The sequence below is a fragment of the Schistocerca gregaria genome, chromosome 1 (assembly GCF_023897955.1).
Source record: "Schistocerca gregaria isolate iqSchGreg1 chromosome 1, iqSchGreg1.2, whole genome shotgun sequence".
In the NCBI taxonomy this organism is placed as follows: domain Eukaryota; kingdom Metazoa; phylum Arthropoda; class Insecta; order Orthoptera; family Acrididae; genus Schistocerca; species Schistocerca gregaria.
The window spans coordinates 1,132,505,863-1,132,525,460 of NC_064920.1; the positions used below are offsets into that span (position 1 = coordinate 1,132,505,863).

At 37.2% G+C, this 19,598-nt stretch overlaps 1 protein-coding gene across 1 annotated transcript in view; it reads right to left on the minus strand.

Moving 5' to 3' along the window:
* Positions 1-19,598, minus strand: part of LOC126284025 (roundabout homolog 2-like) — a 1,608,695-nt gene that overhangs the window by 16,462 nt on the left and 1,572,635 nt on the right. Inside the window, exons 14-16 of the mRNA XM_049982578.1 lie at positions 15,059-15,483; positions 14,386-14,527; positions 3,819-3,943 (exon numbers count right to left, since the gene is read on the minus strand). Of these exons, the coding sequence (XP_049838535.1) occupies positions 3,819-3,943; positions 14,386-14,527; positions 15,059-15,483 (692 nt within the window). The remainder of the gene's footprint in view (positions 1-3,818; positions 3,944-14,385; positions 14,528-15,058; positions 15,484-19,598) is intronic.

Below are 19,598 nucleotides of genomic sequence, written 5' to 3' on the forward strand. Positions count from 1 at the left end.
AAAATTGGAACAATGCATCAGTTGTCTACACCCATGCAACCAACAATGCTATGGTCAATGCAATCAGTTAATCTTCAAAGAACTACTCACATCCACACATGTATGTCTGCATGATGATCAGCCACCTCTCACTTCCCCATACTCTGGTCCACACAGAGTGCTCTCTAGGGGACCTAACACTCATCATCCACAAGGGGAGAGCCACTGAGACAGTATCAATTGAAAGTCTCAAACCTGCCTTCATTATTCTTCCCCTAAATGAACTACTGTCCAACCAAACTGTGCCACTAACCTCTGTCACAACGCCCCTCTGCACTTTGTCCCAAGCGACACCCTTATCGGGGGACACAGACACCCCTGTCCCACCACCTGCTACAACACTATTCACTTGCACTGGCAGACAAATAAAATGCAAATTCCCAGAGATTCCTGGTGCATCAGGCTATCATATGCACGTTAAAGGAGGGGGTGAGATGGCTTCACTCTCTGAAACTTCAACACACTGCCTCCCATTGTGCCAACTTATGCCCAGGTGTTCACTATAGCTCCTGCTGTTTCTGTGTCTGTTGAGAAACAGCCCGGCCACAGGCATGGGTAGGTCACCTCCCCAAAGTCCTTGGGGAGGATATAAGTCAGATGAGGCACAATTCAAGCTGTGTAGTCTCTAAAGCTTTTCAAGTGAGGGGAGCCCCTTTGGTGACCACAATATTGACTAATCAATTAACTCCAATGAAATAACTGAGTATGAACTTTTCGAGATGTATTAATGGCTTCTTCAGTGTGTGTTGAGTGTATATGTATCTGTGCTCGTAACAAGTGTTTTAATGCTTAATAAATTATTTGCAATGCTCTGTGACAGAGTTCTGCATTCATAGTTGAGAAAAATCAGGAATTCCTTTCATTATCTCCGACAAGTCTTTTATTCACATAACACTGAATGGAAAAGGTTTATTATTATTATATTATTATTATTATTGGGGTGGAAGTACAAGGTCTGCCAGAAGAAGATATTCAAATTACTAGGGAGCTATTTGTCATATTGTCTTTACACCTTAAACTATTGCCTTACAATGTGTCAAGTTCAGCTTATTATTTATATTGAGTCCGCCCCCGTAGCTGAGTGGTCAGCGCGATGGACTGTCAATCCTAAGGGCCCGGGTTCGATTCCCGGCTGGGTCAGAGATTTTCTCCGCTCAGGGACTGGGTGTTGTGTTGTCCTAATCATCTTCATCTCATCCCCATCGATGCACAAGTTGCCAAAGTGGCGTCAAATGGAAAGACTTGCACCAGGTGAGCGGTCTACCTGATGGGAGGCCCTCGTCACATGACATTTCACATTTCATTTTTTTTATTTTGAACTAGGTCCTTAAACAAGCCATGTACATAATAATGTGTGGGAGCATCTTTTGCTACTATTTTAGTCTTGCTAGAAGGCTTTTAACTAGATTCTGTTACACTAAAAGTGAAATTTGGTTGCGTTCTTTCTGAGGCAGTTCAGATTCAATCTTTTGTCATGCCACTCCAGCAGATCCAACTGTTTTTCTTTGAACTGTGATACAATAACATTTACATTGTGAATGGAGTTAGTAATGAATATTATATGCTGCTACTCTGCATAACAAGCTACAGTTTATGATAATAACAGCTGTAATTTTAAAAATTGTGACTGTGTTAAAGTAACTGATGTAGCATGACAACAAGAAGTATAAGCCAGCACGCTGGCAGTTAGAAAAGGCTTGATGATGTGTGTAAACATTCTGGCTTCCTATGTGTTGATGACACTGCCATTATCAGTAAAAGTAAGGAAGAATTGTACAGTGCCTGTTGAATGACATGAACAATCTTATGAGCACAGAATATGGCTTGATAGTAAACTAAAGGAAGACAAATGTACAGTAATAAGGAGCAGCAGAAATGAGAGTAACAATAAATTTAAAATAAAAATTGGGGACAATGTAGCAGTTCATGTTAAGGAATTCTGCTAATTTGGAAGCAAAATAACACATGGGAGATGAAGCGATGATAATATAAGAGGCAGAATAACACAATAAAAGAGGGCGTTCTTCACTAAAAGAAGTCTGCTAGTACCCAACATAAGCTGTAAACTGAAGAAGAAATTTCTTATAATGTACGTATGAGCACAGCATTTTAAGGAAGAGAATCATGGAATGTGGAAAAATCAGAAAGAAAGAAAATCACAGTTCTTTTATTTTTATGTCCTTCCCTTGAATCGTGGACCTTACCTAGTTGGGGTGGCTTGTGGTTCTCAATGATACAGGTAGCTTTACCATAGGTGCAGCCGCAATGGAGGGGCATCTGTGGTGAGGCCAGACTAATCCATGTTTCATGAAGAGGGGCACAGCAGCCATTTCAGTTGTTCCAGGATTCCAGGAGCATGGATGATTGACTAATCTGATCTCATAACATTTGCCAACATGACATTAGTGTGTCTGTGTTATTGCAAACAGCTGAAAGAACAGGAATTCTACAGCCATTATTTTTCCCCAAGTGCATGCAGATAGACTGTATGGCTTAATGATGATAGGATCCTCTTGGGTAAAGTATTTCAATGGTAAAATATTCCCCCATTTGGATATCTGGGCAGGGACTACTCAGGAGGATGTGTCTCCAGGAAAAAAAACAAAATTGGCATTTTATGGATCAGAATTTGGAATGCTAGATCCCTATCAAAAGAATTTATGGTGAGGTAATGGAGAGTATTCAGACAGTTAAAGAAGATAAAAATTTAATTGTGATGGGTAACTGGAATTTGGTAGTAGGAAAAGAAAGAAAAGGAAAAAATAGTAGGAGAACATGGACTATGGAAAGGGAGTGGAAGAGGAAACTGTCTGGTATAATTTTGCTCAGAGCATAATATGATCATCAATAATACTTGGTTTAAGAATCATAAATGAAAGTTGTATATGTGGACAAGGCTTGAGGACAGCGTACAGTTTCTGACTGATTACATGATGGTAAGAGAGAGATTTCAAAACCAGATTTTAAACTGCAAGGCATTTCCAGAGGCAGATGTAGACTCTAATCATAATTTATTGATTATGAACTGGAGACTAAAACTGAAGAAATTGCAAAGAGCAGGAAATTATGGTGATGGGGCCCACGTAAATGTAAGGAACTAGAGATTGTGGAGGGTTTTAGAGGGAACACCAGACTGGAATGGGAGGAAAGGAATACAACAGAAGATGAATTGGTTGCTTTGGAAGATGAAATAGGAAAGGCACCATAGGTCACATATGTAAAAAGACAAGGATGATTCAGGAGGTACTGACCTATATCTGACAACATCTGAAATTACAAATAAAGATTTGTTGAGATTTTTCTGAAAATTTTGTGTTGTGCTGCCCCTCCCCCCACACTGAATTTATTATCGAGTTTTAGTCCCAGAATTTTACCAAGTCAACCTTTTCTACCTGCCTATCATCATCTTTTAAAGATATGCTGGGTCAAAACCTCTTCAAGCTCTGAACTTCGAGTCTTTGCAAAGTTTTGTGACAAATAACTGGTCAGAAAGTCTATCAACAGAACAAAAGATTTTTCCTTCTGTAAATAATTAATGGATTCCACTTTAATTGTAAATAATAAATAAAAATGCCATCAGCAATTTTATCCAACCAGAGGTGACCTCTGATGATCAGAAAAAAAGTATGTGTCCATGCTTCCAAAATGTGGTAAGAATGAAACAGAATCTGGCAGCACACTCAAGAACTGTGATGGTATTATCTCATAAAAATTTGGCTATTAATGAAATTGACTACTTTCAAACAGACTGGGATCATGTTCTAATGATCCATGCTTACCTGTGATCTCCGATGTATCCTTCGAAGTGTACTTGTTGGCGTAGGTGATGGAGTGGGACCATTACTTGGACCCATCTCTGACATTGCCTTTCTTCCTGTAACGTTGTTGTGTGTGCTTGGCAGTCCTGCATCAACGAAAGAGCACTAATTTGAAAACAGATGACAACTCAAAAGAGCAAGTAAATGACCTGAAGTTCTTTCTAGTGCAAGAACAAGTACCACATTTTTCAATAAGCATGAAATAATAGAATTTTTAAAATAACGATTGAGAGGACAGACCTCTACCACCTTTAAATATGAAATTATGATTGGTGGACAGGTACATAAAAAATAAATGTGAATTTTACAGTTTTCTTTCTGTTCAGAAGAACAAATGTTTAGTTGCTCAACATTAATTGCTTCTTTTTTATGTACATTTTTACTTTTCATCGGTCACCACATCATCTTTAATACAAATTACTGTTTTTACTTGATTATAAATACTTTTTTGTATCTGCCTCCCCCTTCCCCTGCAAATTCATCATTCAAAAAATTCAGGGTCGTTTTATATTTGCAGATTAAACTATTGCTTAGAGATCAATATTTTTACATTGGTTAATTAATTAATATAGGGATCACCTTCCATTTACAGATGAAACTTTGGCTATTTCCATCACTTGCAAATCTATTTTGAAGATGTCAGAAGGGTAGGCATGGGCAAGTAATACAGTCGAACAGGCTCAAGATTTCCCAATACACCAAAGCATTCGGTGCAATATCAAATTTGCCCAATCAATCACATAACATTTGACTTGAGAGGCACTAGTGCAAGGGATAAGTGAAAAACTATGAACAAGCCACTACAATAGCCTATTGCTCTGTTTAAAATTTGAAAATTTGGGTAACACAGGAGGAAGTAACTTTAAATTCTATCATATTGCAAACTCTTGTTGTATTTGAATCGGTTTGGAATAAATGTTGTCATAATGTATGGATTCCATCTATAAATATTTCTGCTACTTTTTAAACAAAGGTAACATTCAAATGTAATAATGTTATCCTTCAAAAAAGACTTGATTCTGGGCCCAAGTCAATATTTTATTTGGTTATGAGAGACTATAATGCTTTACCAGATGGGCTGCAAATGACAAATTTGGTTGCTATTTCCTAGAGTACCGGGTAAAAGCTTTACCAGCTTTTAATCAGCTTTAGAAAAAGATGGTGACATTCAGATGAAACAAGGAAGAGCATTAATTCAGAGTTAAATGTCTAAAAAATGAAATAAACCATATTTAGTGGCTATAATTGGTATCAGGAGATTAAATTACAGCAGCAAGACCCATTGTGGAGATAATACCAACAGACGTCACTAGATCGTGGAACAAGTGAAAGTACTAGAATAGGACTGAATTGTGATTTCAATCTATTATTTATGTATTAATTGCTTTTTTTTACATACAACTTGCACTATAGAAGATATTGCAGTCCACGTTTCACATGTATTTGAGCAGAGCACCCTGGAACGGTTGGAGGGGGAACAGTGACACCAGCTTGGCTGCAAACTAAGATTAATGTAGAGAATGGAGTAGTGAGTGGACAGCAAATTTTGTCATGCTGCCAACAATGGGAATATACAGAGGATACTTTGAATTTTTATGAACATTTAAACTGCAGTTTGTAGTTGGAATCAAATTGACTTTAAAACTTGGCAAATACTCAGTTCTGCAGGAGATGGTAAAAGTCTAGATAGGTGCCAGTAGCATACTTAGACATGACTTGCAGCAATGTCGTTGATACTCACTGTGAGGTATGCTGGGAATAAAAAGGGGTGTGTCAGCCGCCAGTTCAATGCGGCCCATGAGAGAGACTGGTGGACAGATGATATGTTTGACAACAAGACAGACTGCAACATTCTCCCATCAGAATAGAAGCAAAATCCGCTGTATATTTGGAAAAAAAAAACACCTGTTTTCTGAGTCGCACCATAACAACCACTTTAGAAATTAGAACATATTTTGAAGAAAAAACCAAATATTGTGACAATGGAGATATACAGTTCACAGCTGTGCTGTTAGAATGATGATGACAATGATGATTATAGAGATAATGATTAAAAATAGTGATGCCACAGGTGACAGTTGTAATAGGCCTAAACAAAAATTGTTGTGAAGATAAAAATTAATGCATATGATCAGTAAATAGCATAAGCTCTGGGTAGTTATAATGCTAACTTCTTAGGCAGATAATTTATGCCAATACAATTGTTTGTAATTATGATTAGTCAGAATACATGTAAAACAAATTTTTCTCAAGATGCCTTTTAAAAGGAGAGGGTAATCTTACATTCAGGATCATCTTGTACGTGAGTAAATATGGTATGTTGGGTCCTCTCGGTTATTGTTTGCATTCAGTCAGAATTTTTACTACGAATTTCATATATGTTATCAGACACCATATTTCATAATGCAGAGTGAACTAGGTATTATAAACATGACACTAAATCTCATTTCCTGCTATATAATTTCTGTAAGTTTTCATATGACAGCTTTATCAACATATACTTGCCCATATACTACTTTTTCTCTCCATCTTCACGTCTTATAACTCTGTGCACTGTTTGAGATCAGCTAATCTTATAAGAATGAACATACACCTATCTTTTGTTTCCTGGCACTGTACTTCATTTCAAAGGACCTCACTGTTTATGGCTGTTAAACTTTATTATGTAGTTACTTCCTCTTATTGCTTTTCTTTCTCATTTTCTCAACTCCATTGCATCTCTGGAAGGCTCAAAGTACTACCAATGTTTGTTCTCCCTTGTATGCCTTAACATTCTGTCATAAATCACAATTCTTTTAAACTGAAATTCTTTTATGTAATTGTTGTTGCTGTGGGAAGGTTGTGGCAAATGAATCTATTTCTTTCTAAGTTTTGCTTTCTGCATATCCATGGTTTAGCATTAAAATTGGAAACGTAGATTTAGTTTTCTTCTGTCTCTTCTCTCAGTTATTGAATGAATAATTTCTCACTGCAAAAGTTTGCAGACATTGTTACTGTTATTTCAGTTGTATTGTCATTAGCTAGTATGTCTCTAAGGGCACTGCAGACAAAGAGAAAAAGTTTTGGTCATTTCTACCAAGAATTTGCATTCAGGAGGAGGGATTTCAAAATCCCAGACAGACTGAATTTTTATGGTTGCCCTAAATCAATTATAGCAAGCTCTGGGGTGGTTCCTTTCAAAATTAAATGTTCAACCCTAGAGCAATCTGAGCTTGTGATCTGTTTTTAATTATCTTGACATCAGGAGGAGTAAACTCTAGCTTTCCTTTTTCTGGGACAAAATAAGCAGACATGAACCATGTTAGGTTATTTCTAACAAAAGCTTGCATAAATATGTGGTCTATAGTTTCATGACGTACACTCCTTGAAAATCGTGTATTTTTCACAAGTACCAGAACAATATAGTCAGCTGGTGCAACATATAATTCAAGCTCTGTAATAGGCTTCGTCCAAAAGCTTGTAATGTCCTCAGTTTTGTTTATGTGCCTATCAGAAATTCAGCATCTCTAATATTCAGTGAGTTGTTACCTGTACTGCTTCCATTATTTACTTTTCTGTGTCATATTTTCTGTTATAGGATCAGCAAAGTATGTATTTAGTGTATCAGGAGGAATTGGAATGCTGCCATCTTTCTTTTGACAATTTATTTCAGTTTTGATAACTTCCCTTGCTGCTTTACATTTGTTTGAAGAGTTAAGAATAAATCCATCACTGGCCTTGCATTTTGCTGTTTTGATTGCAGTTCTGTAGTGCTTTTCTATAATCTTGGATTTATCCTTATCTGCTTTATTGTGTTGTGATCTACTCTAATACAGGAGCATCAAGATTTTTAAGTTATTTAGTTGTGGTGTATATCAGTGTTTTAAACTTCCTGGCTTAGATTGGGCGTTATGGTTATAATTTGCCTTATAACATCTAGGGCATAATTCTTCAGAGATATCAGTTACCACTTCTGAATCTTTTGGCTGACTCAGTAACACGCATATCATTAGTAAGTATTTCATTCCAGTATATTAATGTTAATCTATATTTTAGTGTGTTTAACTTCTGTTCATTAATAGGTCTGATTATTCTCTCCTGGCACCTATCTTTTTCATGATCTAGGGGAATTCTTAGCCTCAATCCTTCATTGTCAGATATACCTAATTTGATTGTATTGAATTGACATCCACTTGTGTGAAAATTACAGATAATGTTATTCAAACATGCGTTCAGTCTAGTGGGCTTGTCATTTATAGAGCAAAAATTTAGCGACTTTAGTATGCTGAGTAATTGCTTACAGTTCTACTCCTAATCCTAATGTCTAATGCAATAGTAAAGCTGATTTAGTACATTTAATGGAGTCTTATAATCTGATGGCAGTAGTAGATTTCCCAACTAGGGTTACTGTTAACACTAAAAGTCTGATAGATAATATATTTATAGATAAGTCTAAATGCAATAAGATCACTGTACATCCAATCCTTGACCTTGCTGATCATGGTGGTCAATTGCTTAGGCTCAATTACATTAGTGTGTGCAACAATTCCGAGCATTCTTGGAAGTCTTTTAGGATAATAAATGAACAGGGCCTTAAAAAATTAAATGACAGCCCAAAAGAGATAGATTGGAGCCCAGTTTATAGGGAAACAGATGTAAACAAAAATGAATTCATGTCTGTATTTGTGTCCATCTTTCCCAAAAAAGTAGTTAGAAGTAGTCATATAGGTAATGCCAAGAAGTCTTGGATCACTACAGGGATAATAACATCTTGTAGAACAAAGAGGATGTTATACAGTTCTCTCAGGACTTGTAATGATCCAAAGGAATGACAACACTACAAACTTAACTGTAGCATTCTCAAGAAGGTTATAAATAAATCTAAAAGTATGAGCATAAAATCAGAAATTGAAAGCTCAGAAAATAAAATTAAAACTATATGGAAGGTAATAAAGAGGGAAACTGGCAGGACAACAGGGTACATGTCTCAGGTAGAGATTAAAACAGGGAACAGTATCATAAAGAAACCTGAGTTGGTTGCAGAAATATTTAATAACCACTTTTTGAGAGCAGCAGAGAAGACAGGCTGTAATGGTTCTATGGAAGAATCATTGTCCCTCCTACAGAAAGCTAATAGCAACAGAATTCCACAGTTCTCCTTACCTCCAGTTACTGTAAGTGAAGTCATAAGAGTAATTAGATCATTAAAAAATAAAAATTCTGCTGGTGTGGACAATATTTCTAGTAAAATATTGAAACACTGTTATAAATTTGTTAGTCCCGTCTTACGCAACAATACAATGCATCCCTACAAGATGGGATTGTCCCTGACAGACTAAAGTTGCCTGTAGTGATTCCTCTCTTTAAAAAAGGTGATAAAAGCGTTTTCACAAACTATCACTCAATATCCCTATTAACTACCTTCTCGAAACTTCTAAAAAACTCATGCACAACGAGGATTGTAGACCATCTCAACTTCCACAGTATCTTAAGCAAAAATCAGTTTGGTTTTCATGCCGGTCTTTGTACTGAACAGGCAATATTCTCTTTCAGCAACCAAGTTTTGGAAGCCATTAACAAAAAAAATGTCTCCAGTGGGTATTTTTTGTGATCTTACGAAAGCCTTTGACTGTGTAAACCACCAAATTCTTTTGAAAAAGGCAGAATACTATGGTTTAGGCAGTACTGTTGGCTTGTGGCTACAATCATATCTACAGGATCGGAAGCAGACTGTAATGCTAAATGGCTCTTCTGGAGAACCTGCCTAGTCTGAATGGGGCATGATAATGTGTGGTGTGCCTCAAGGCTCTGTGTTGGGCCCACTGCTTTTCCTCGTTTTTATTAATGATCTTCCTCTTTGTTCTGGGACAAACAGCAAATTTGCCCTGTTTGCCAATGATACCAAAATTCTAATTGAAGATTTGATTGATCATGATCTTGAACAAACTACAAACTACCAACTACAAATACTGTTACTGTTCAGAAGAATGCGAAATCACGAAGATTGGCTAAAAGTTTACAGACGCGTGAAATTTGGCACGGACTTCAATGCGAGATGTCTTTAATAGGTTCCACAACGAAACATTGTCTCGAAATTTGGTAGAAAATCTGAAGAAATTCTGGTCGTATGTAAAGTACACAAGCGGCAAGACGCAGTCAATACCTTCGCTGCGCAGTGCCGATGGTACTGTTACCGACGACTGTGCCGCTAAAGCGGAGTTATTGAACCCAGTTTTGCGAAATTCCTTCACCGAGGAATTTGAAACACGAACAGTTGCTAGCATGAGTTTCTTAGAAGTAGATACCTTAGGGGTTGCGAAGCAACTCAAATCGCTTGATACAGGCAAGTCTTCAGGTCCAGATTGTATACCGATTAGGTTCCTTTCAGATTACGCTGATAGCTCCCTACTTAACACTCATATACAACCGCTCGCTCACCGATAGAGCTGTACCTACAGATTGGAAAATTGCGCAGGTCGCACCAGTGTTTAAGAAGGGTAGTAGGAGTAATCCATCTAACTACAGACCTGTATCATTGACGTCGGTTTGCAGTAGGGTTTTGGAGCATATACTGTATTCAAACATTATGAATCACCTCAAAGGAAACGATCTATTGATATGTAATCAGCATGGTTTCAGAAAACATCGCTCTTGTGCAACGCAGCTAGCTCTTTATTCACACGAAGTAATGTCCGCTATCGACAGGGGAACTCAAGTTGATTCCGTATTTCTAGATTTTCGGAAAGATTTTGACACTGTTCCTCACAAGCTACTTCTAATCAAGCTGTGGGCCTATGGGGTATTGTCTCAGTTGTGTGACTGGATTTGTGATTTCCTGTCAGGAAGGTCGCAGTTCGTAGTAATAGACTGAAGTGATATCAGGTGTTCCCCAGGGAAGCGTCCTGGGACCTCTGCTGTTCCTGATCTATATAAATGACCTGGGTGACAATCTGAGCAGATCTCTTAGGTTGTTCGCAGATGATGCTGTAATTTACCGTCTAGTAAGATCATCCAAACACCAGTATCAGTTGCAAAGCGATTTAGAAAAGATTGCTGTATGGTGTGGCAGGTGGCAGTTGACGCTAAATAACGAAAAGTGTGAGGTGATCCACATGAGTACCAAAAGAAATCCGTTGGAATTCGATTACTCGATAAATACTACAATTCTCAAGGCTGTCAATTCAACTAAGTACCTGGGTGTTAAAATTACAAACAACTTCAGTTGGAAAGACCACATAGATAATGTTGTGGGGAAGGCGAGCCAAAGGTTACGTTTCATTGGCAGGACACTTAGAAGATGCAACAAGTCCACTAAAGAGACAGCTTACACTACACTTGTTCGCCCTCTATTAGAATATTGCTGCGCGGTGTGGCATCCTTACCAGGTGGGATTGACGGAGGACATCGAAAGGGTGCAAAAAAAGGGCAGCTCGTTTTGTATTATCACATAACAGGGGAGAGAGTGTGACAGATATGATACGCGAATTGGGATGGAAGTCATTACAGCAAAGACGTTTTTTGTCGCGGCGAGATCTTTTTACGAAATTTAAGTCACCAACTTTCTCTTCCAAATGCGAAAATATTTTGTTGAGCCCAACCTACATAGGTAGGAATGATCATCAAAATAAAATACGAGCAATCGGAGCTCGAACAGAAAGGTTTAGGTGTTCGTTTTTCCCGCGTGCTGTTAGGGAGTGGAATGGTAGAGAGATAGTATGATTGTGGTTTGATGAACCCTTTGCCAAGCACTTAAATGTGAATTGCAGAGTAGTCATGTAGATGTAGATGTAGATGTAGATGTAGATGTATTAATGACATCTTAAATTGGTTCTCCTCAAATGGTCTCTCACTCAATGCAGATAAAACTCATTATATGAGATTCCATACATCACAAAGTAATCCCGATGAAATTAACATAAAATGTAGAGATCAATCAATACAGAAAGTTGAAGATACAAAATTCCTGGGTGCTAACATAGACAGTAAATGTAATTGGTCAGTTCACGTTCTTCATCTATGTAAAAAACTAAGCTTGGCAACATTTGCGTTACGGGCAATTTCTTCAGTGGCTGAAGCTGACACCATTAAGGTTGCCTACTTTGGCTACTTCCACTCATTGATGTCATATGCTATCATATTCTGGGGGAACCAACTACTTGCAAAAAAAGTTTTCACCATCCAAAAAAAAGCAATCAGAATAATGTGTGGGGTCTATCAAAGACACTCTTGCAGGCACTTGTTTCAGAAGATAGGTATCCTAGCAACTACCTCACAGTATATTTTTTCCTTGCTGACCTTTGTCTGCAAAAATTATTCTATCTACCAAGACAACACTAAATTCCATGGTTATAACACCAGAAACAAAAACAATCTACATTACGAAATGAAACGTCTCACTCTGGTACAAAAAGGAGTTTACTACTCCAGCATTAAGCTGTTCAATGCTCTACCACTACATATCAAATGTGTTCATACAGAACTGCCAAAATTTAAACAAGTTCTCAAAGATTACCTGACAGAGAAATCTTATTATACTGTGTATAAATATCTGAAAGAAAATGTATACCATCACTAAACTTACTGTGTCTAGAAGTAGTTCAATTGATCTTATTGTGCATTTGGGCATTAGCATACTTTTTGTAACAACAAATTGGCTGTACCTGTATTTACTCGTGTAGGCCTTGTGCTCTTATCTTTAACCTTTATTTGAAACTCGTATTTCTGTTAAATGATTGTTATGTTATCTAGCTGACATTGTATCTGTTAATGTATTTATAGTATGTCTTACTTAAACTATGTATAATTTGGCATTGAATTGCCCTTGTATTTATTGTAAGTTTAAATTGAAACCTGTACAATTTGACACGTTCCATATCCTTGTGATTGACTCGCTAACTGGATCTACGGAACAAGAAATAAATAAATAAATATGTAAATGTCACCAAATATTAAAACTTTGCAAATTTTATCCAGTGCACTTACTATACTTGTCAGTTTTAGTTATTTTATTTTAACGCAGATGGGTACCTATTTGTAGATGTCACCTTATTTCTTATTGTAGCTTTTGTTGCTGAAACACTGCTGTAGTATTTCTCTTCTCTAAAAAAGCATCATGACTGTAATGTAGGGCGACTTGTTCTTTCTTCTTGCAAATCAGTATACAGAGACTTTTTATTTCGTTCACTAATCTTAATTATGAAATCCTTGCTGTGAGTGTTCATCCCCGTTCAGTTTGCTGACATCTAACTAGTGTACGTAGCTGAATTTTTTACATAATGTCTGTAACATTGTATTTTGAGCCTCTATTTCCCCATTTACACAAGACCACTCTGGAAGATTGTACTGTACCGATAGGTTAGTTATCAAAACATTGGAATGGTGCAATTGTGGCAATAACTTCCTGTAATTTCACAGTGTGGATTTGCTTTCATTTTTGTATATGTCGTTGGTGCCCCATTTGATCAAAGTACCATCATCTTTGTTCAGTTTCTTTGTTTCAATGGTTAAGTTTTCTGCTACAGACTTAAATAGAGCACCAGGTTTGACCTTAGCAAAAACAGAATAACCAAAGTTTATGTTTTCACTAAGTGAAACCAAGAATCCTTTTCCATGGGTATCAGCCTAAATTATGAGGTTTTCTGTTTTTCTCAACATTTTCACATTGCAGTTTGGAACGTTATTGGATGCCTCATTATGTACTATTTTGTCTGTTCTGGCAGATTTTTCACCACCTAAATCTTGGAGTGAAGAATTGGGTAACACTGGTGAAGGAGCAAGACCTACTTGTTCTGCTAGCTTGTGCGTTTTCTTTGGCAAACTGCATTTCTGCTGCAATGAGTGAACACCTTTGGCTACACTGTCTTGAGAATAACTGATGAATAAATTTCTTGCATGTGTGCTGTTATCCTGCTTGCTGTCTGAAAGTGACCCAGCTCTCTCTGCAGGCAATCTGTGGCACTTATTAGCTGTTTCTCCACTGCTACTAATCAGAGATGGCAAAAATTTAGGTTTGCACTCACTACATTTCCAGTACACAGACAGTTTTTTTGTCATCCCTCCCTAAAGGATCTACTTTGCCATACTGAAAATGAAACTTTTTATTGCATTGGTTAAAAGTAACCCCAGGTTTCACTGTTTTGATTCACTTCGTACACAGTCCATCTTCTACAGTACATTAGTCTTCCATTGGTCTATGATCACAATCAGCGTTTCCACTTCTGCTTAGCTGTGTAGTATATAATTTGTCTTATATGTGTCTGCACTTCTTATATTCATTATTTTAATATTTTATTGTGTAATTAATAAAAATATTACACTGCACTATAAATTCTGAAGTGAAATAGTCTATTAGCAAGCACATAAAAAAATTGAGGCAAATTTTGAGGCTAATGCAGAAAATAGAAAAATAAATTTTATTTTCAAATATTTCATTATCATCTCTTTTTGGTGCATCCACATTTCATTTGAACATTGAGTATAAGGTAAACAACAAAAACTTTTTATTTTTGCTACAGAAAGAAGTAAAGTTGATTTAACATTAATTTTTCACCTGTTTGAAGTGCATATCCATTTGCACACTGTGCACTAAAAAAATATGAATCAGAATATACATTTCTTCCAAAGAAGCCATTGGAATTCTGAGGGTAGGCCGTTTCATCCGTATCTACTGGGTGACAAGTCGGATGCCAGCCCTGAAATTACATAGAAAAAAAAAATGAAGCATAGAAAGGAAACATACTATGTCAAAAGTGTATAAAAATGTGTATAATTTGTTAGTATTCATTACTGTGTTAAAAATTAGTGTCTTAGGCTTAAGCACCAGATTTCAGTCAGCTAAAGGTGATTAGTTGCTATTACTCAACATTGTTTATAGTTTCTCTTGTAGCCTTGCTGGGGTTTTTCAAAGGAAGACCTAGAACTATTGACAAATGTCATTATGTCTGTACCCAGTGAAAGTACTGTCAGAAAGCAAAACATAGCATCTCTAGCCAACTGATCAAACAAAACCAGATAGCTGGCTGATTTAAGTCTGAGTGGCCATGAGCTTGGAATAATTTTTTCACTTTTAAATGTGTCTATTGGTAGTTCTGAAATTTTCAACTCCAGAATGTATATGCTAGCAGGCCATTCTGTATTATGAATCTTTTAAAACATTCTATTTGGGATTACATCTTTCTTTCGAAATGTTATGACAACTGATATGGGAAACAAAGAAGGCTTACCACATTTCCAATATTGTGCCGTGAGCTGCCAACCAAGGTGGTTGTTGCATAAGGAGCTGGACTTTCATCACCACTTCTATAACCTTGGAAAGTGCTTAATGTGGTATGTGCAGCATCTACCTCGGCATAAGCTGGCATGTGCTCATTTTCAGCTTGTGTGTCTCCTGCTTCGTAAGACGGTGTTGACCGAATCCCGGTTTCTGCATATGCTGGAGTGGGTTCAAGCATTCCATTATCTATACATTCTTTCATTGTTGGTGTTACAGAGCCACCAGTAGTTACGGTGCGTGTTTCTGATGATCTCCAACAGCTAGGGGTTGGGCGATTTTCTATCCAGAGCGAAGAGTCATGGGAACTGGGTGTCAAACCGACTGCTGCTTTTAGATTTAAAGGAGCAGGAAGCACACTGGTATTTGGCCGTGAATCTGCAACATATTGAAACAAGACACATTATGTAATACACTTCAATCCAAAACAAAATTAAGATAGTGGAAATGACCTGCCAACTTAGATGAAAAATCAGTTTGTACATTAATATAATATTCCAAGATAAGATTATTTTCTAATAATTATATTACTCGTTGATTAAACAGGAGATGCTATGTGTGGATGACTTTATAATAAAAAAGCAACACATAATAAAGTTATTATTTACAGGAAGATGAAGCACAAATATTTACCACCTGCCTCAAGCAAAAGGACTGGCACAGATGCTATAGCTACATTAAATAGTTGACAACAAATAATAGCTCAGACTTTTGTGGCTATGAGTTTCTTTCTCAAGTGTAAGGAAGAATAAGAATTCATTGGAAATAGGATTTAGAGATGACTTTTAAACCCATGTCAATAGATACATTTGCTAAGTATCAGGCGAGCATCAAAATTAACAATGGTAAAAATAAATTCTTTGTTAGGAGAAAGAGAGAAAACAAATTTTTGTTTGACTTTCCAGTAGAGCTTCTAATTGATCTACAGTCTGCTCTGGTACAAATATATTTATGTTTATTACTTTCGTTCTATAGTTGGGAGAATTGGTTCCAAAAATTTGCTGAGAAGTTTGTTTTGAGTATTTTAGTTTTGCTACTTGTCATTCTAGCTGCAGTGTTTGCTTTTTGTCATTGCAAGCTGTTTGTTCTGAAACATTTTGTGTTTTTGGACTGAAATATACCATCTACAAATCATAGACAGCACAATGAAAATGATGAAAACAGCACTGCAAAAAATAATAGGCACTAATTTCATTTGTGGGACTTGGGAAAAAAAGGAAAATTTCCAATGACATGATGAAAAGCAGAAGAAGTAAACTCAGGGTGTGGTTACAAGATCATGAGCTACATTTTTATTTTCGTTTTTATTCCAAAAATGTTCCAACCTTCAGATATTTACTATTCCTTATTTTACTTGCCTCTTGTTTCCTCTTTACCTTCAATACAGAGTGATTTTTTCCACCACATACAAACTCTAGGGATTGATCGATGAGAGGATACAGAACAAAGAAGGTCTAATGAACTTATGTCCAGAAATGTACAGCTTTCATGCTAGAGACCATTTATTCAATCATACATTGTCACAGAGACTGTGATCTAATACATGCTGTAACATGCAGCCACAGTTACAGTTTGTGATGAAAATGGTTTCCATGTGCCTCAATGCATGCGTGTACGTGCCATAGCATGTTATGTCTCATATGTTCACATCGGCCAGGCTGCATCCGAACAGTCTCAAAAGACAGCATGAATATGCTCTGCCACCGTCTCCACATCTGGAATGGGCTTTGCATACATGATAATTTTGCAATGGCCCCATTACCATAAATTTCTTGTGTTAGGATCCGGTGAACAAGCAGGCCATGCAACTGGATCCCCTCATGTGATCCATCAGTCAGTAAGACATGATTGAGATGTGTCCAGATTTTAATGGCAAAGTGGGCTGGATCACCATCATGTAGCAGCTACATAACTCATTGAATCATCAATGGCACTTCTTCCAACAGGGAAGGCAAAGTCACCTACAAGAAATGCCAATAATTCCAAAGATATGTTCCAAAATATGGTCACCAATTATCCTGGCCCACACATTCCAACTGCAACGATGTTGATGATTCGTGGTCACCACACCATAGGACTCTGCTAACTATCCCACAGATGACTGTTATGAAAGTTGAAGATACCACTCCACATAAAGGTGACCTCACTTGTGAATAGGGTGGACGATACAAATTTCAGAATTGTGGTTGCCTGGCAAAGAAACCAGTGACAAAACTGCTCCTGATATGGAAAGTCTGTCCCTAGTAAGCCCTTCACATGCTGTAAGTGATAAGGGAAGTAACAAATTTCTTGGAGAATGTTCTACATGGTTGTCAGGCTTAGCCTGTACTGGCAGGCAAACTACTTGGTACTGATGCAGCAGTCACCTATCACAGTGTTAATCACAGTTTCCTGCAAGTCTGGTGTCCGAACATTTCGGGTACACCCTTCATGATTTCCTGCATCCTAAAATGACCATGTCTCATACAAACGGTGAAACGCATTTGCAAACACTGAATGTTTTGGTGGCTGTTGTTGGTGGGGATAAGTCTCCCGCTGTCTGTTGCCATTTGTCTTTCCATAGGTATACACTACCATCTCGGGAATCTCTCTATTTGAATAAGGAGCCAATGTGTATAATGCTGTATCCCATTCACTGCAAGGTAAGTCAGCAAGAGAAGTGAATCAGACACAACATTACCAATTACTATGGCAGGAGAGGGTGCTAGGGCATGATGTAAGAGGAACAGTACCGCCCTCTGTAAGGAAATCATACATACTGTAACTGTGGCTGCATGGACTGGGCATAATAGACCGCAGTCTCTGTAACAAAGAATGATTGAATAAATGTTCTCTAGCATGGAAACCATGCACTTCTGGGCATAAGTTCATTACACCTTTCTTGTTCCATATTGTATCATTGGTCAGTCCCTAGAGTTTGTATATGGTGGAAAAATCACTCTGTATTTGCAGGAGAGCGGGTAATCTAATGATCAACGAGCACTCAAGATTTATTGCTAAGCTAGAAATTAAAATAAAGATATTGTATGGAAAGTAAGTTGTGATGAAATGTAAAAATATCAAGATTTGCCTCTGTTTATGAGACATTTATCACAGTGTGGGACCAGCTTTTGTTTATCCTAATTGTAAAAATGTGCCACCTGTGATAAAAAGACAGTTGAAGACTCTTTGGGGATATCCGCTGTGATACACATCACTGATATACTATATCTGGAATATCTGTGACTTTATCAAAGACTGCAGTGTGTTCTGAGATATGTTTGGCTTAAGATATGTCTTTGTCTATCATGATTTAATAAAGTGTATTTAGCTATAACATCTCACATATGTTACTGGTACACTCACTATTATCAACATAGTGACATTGTCTACAACAGTGTATTTCATTTTTATGACGAACATGTCTGTTCTCTGTATCAAATACTTCTACTAATTATTCCATTCATCATGGTGGTCATTTGCATTGGTATCACATCTAAATCTGTGTCTGTGTGATTAATCTGCTATTAAGTGTCTGGCAGAGAGTTCAATGAACCACCTTCAATCGGTCTACACCATTCCACTCTCAAACAATGAGTGGGAAAAACGAGCACTTAAATTTTTCTGTGCGAGCCCTGATTTCTTTTATTTTATCATGATGATCATTTCTCCCTGTGTGGATGGGTGCCAAAAGAATGTTTTTGCAATCGGAGGAGAAAACTGTTAATTAAAATTTCATGAGAAGATCCTGTCGCAATGAAACACACCTTTGTTTTAATGATTGCCACTCCATTTCACCTACCATGTCTGTGGCGCTGTCTCCTCTATTTCACGATAATACAAAATGAGTCACTCTTCTTCCATCAATCCCACCTCATGTAGATCCCACAGCACACAGCAATACTCCAGAATAGGGCGGACAAGTGTTGTGTAAGCAGTCTCTTTAGTAGATCTGTTGCACCTTCTAAATGTTCTGCCAATGAATCACAGTCTTTGATTTGTTCTACCCACAACATTATCTATGTGATCATTCCAATTTGGGTTACTTGTAATTGTAATCCCTAAGTATTTAGTTGAATTTGCAGCCTTCAGATTTGTCTGACTTATCACGTAATCAAAATTTAGCGTATTTCTTTTAGTACTCATCCAAGTAACTTCACCATTTTCTTTATTCAGGGTCAATTGCCAATTATCGCATCACACAGATATCTTATCTAAATTATTATGCATTTTGTTTTGGTCATCTGATGACTTTGCAAGATGGTAAATGACAGCGTCATCTACAAATAATCTAAGAGGGCTACTCAGATTGCCTCCTATGTTGTCAACATAGATCAGGAACAATAGAGGGCCTAAAACTTCCATGGGGAATGCCGACTATTACTTCTGTTTTACTTGATGACTTTCCATCTGTTACTATGAACTGTGACCTTTCTGACAGGAAATCATGATTTAAGTAGCACAACTGAGGCAATATTCCATAGGTACGCAGTTTGAGTAGATGAATGGTGTTG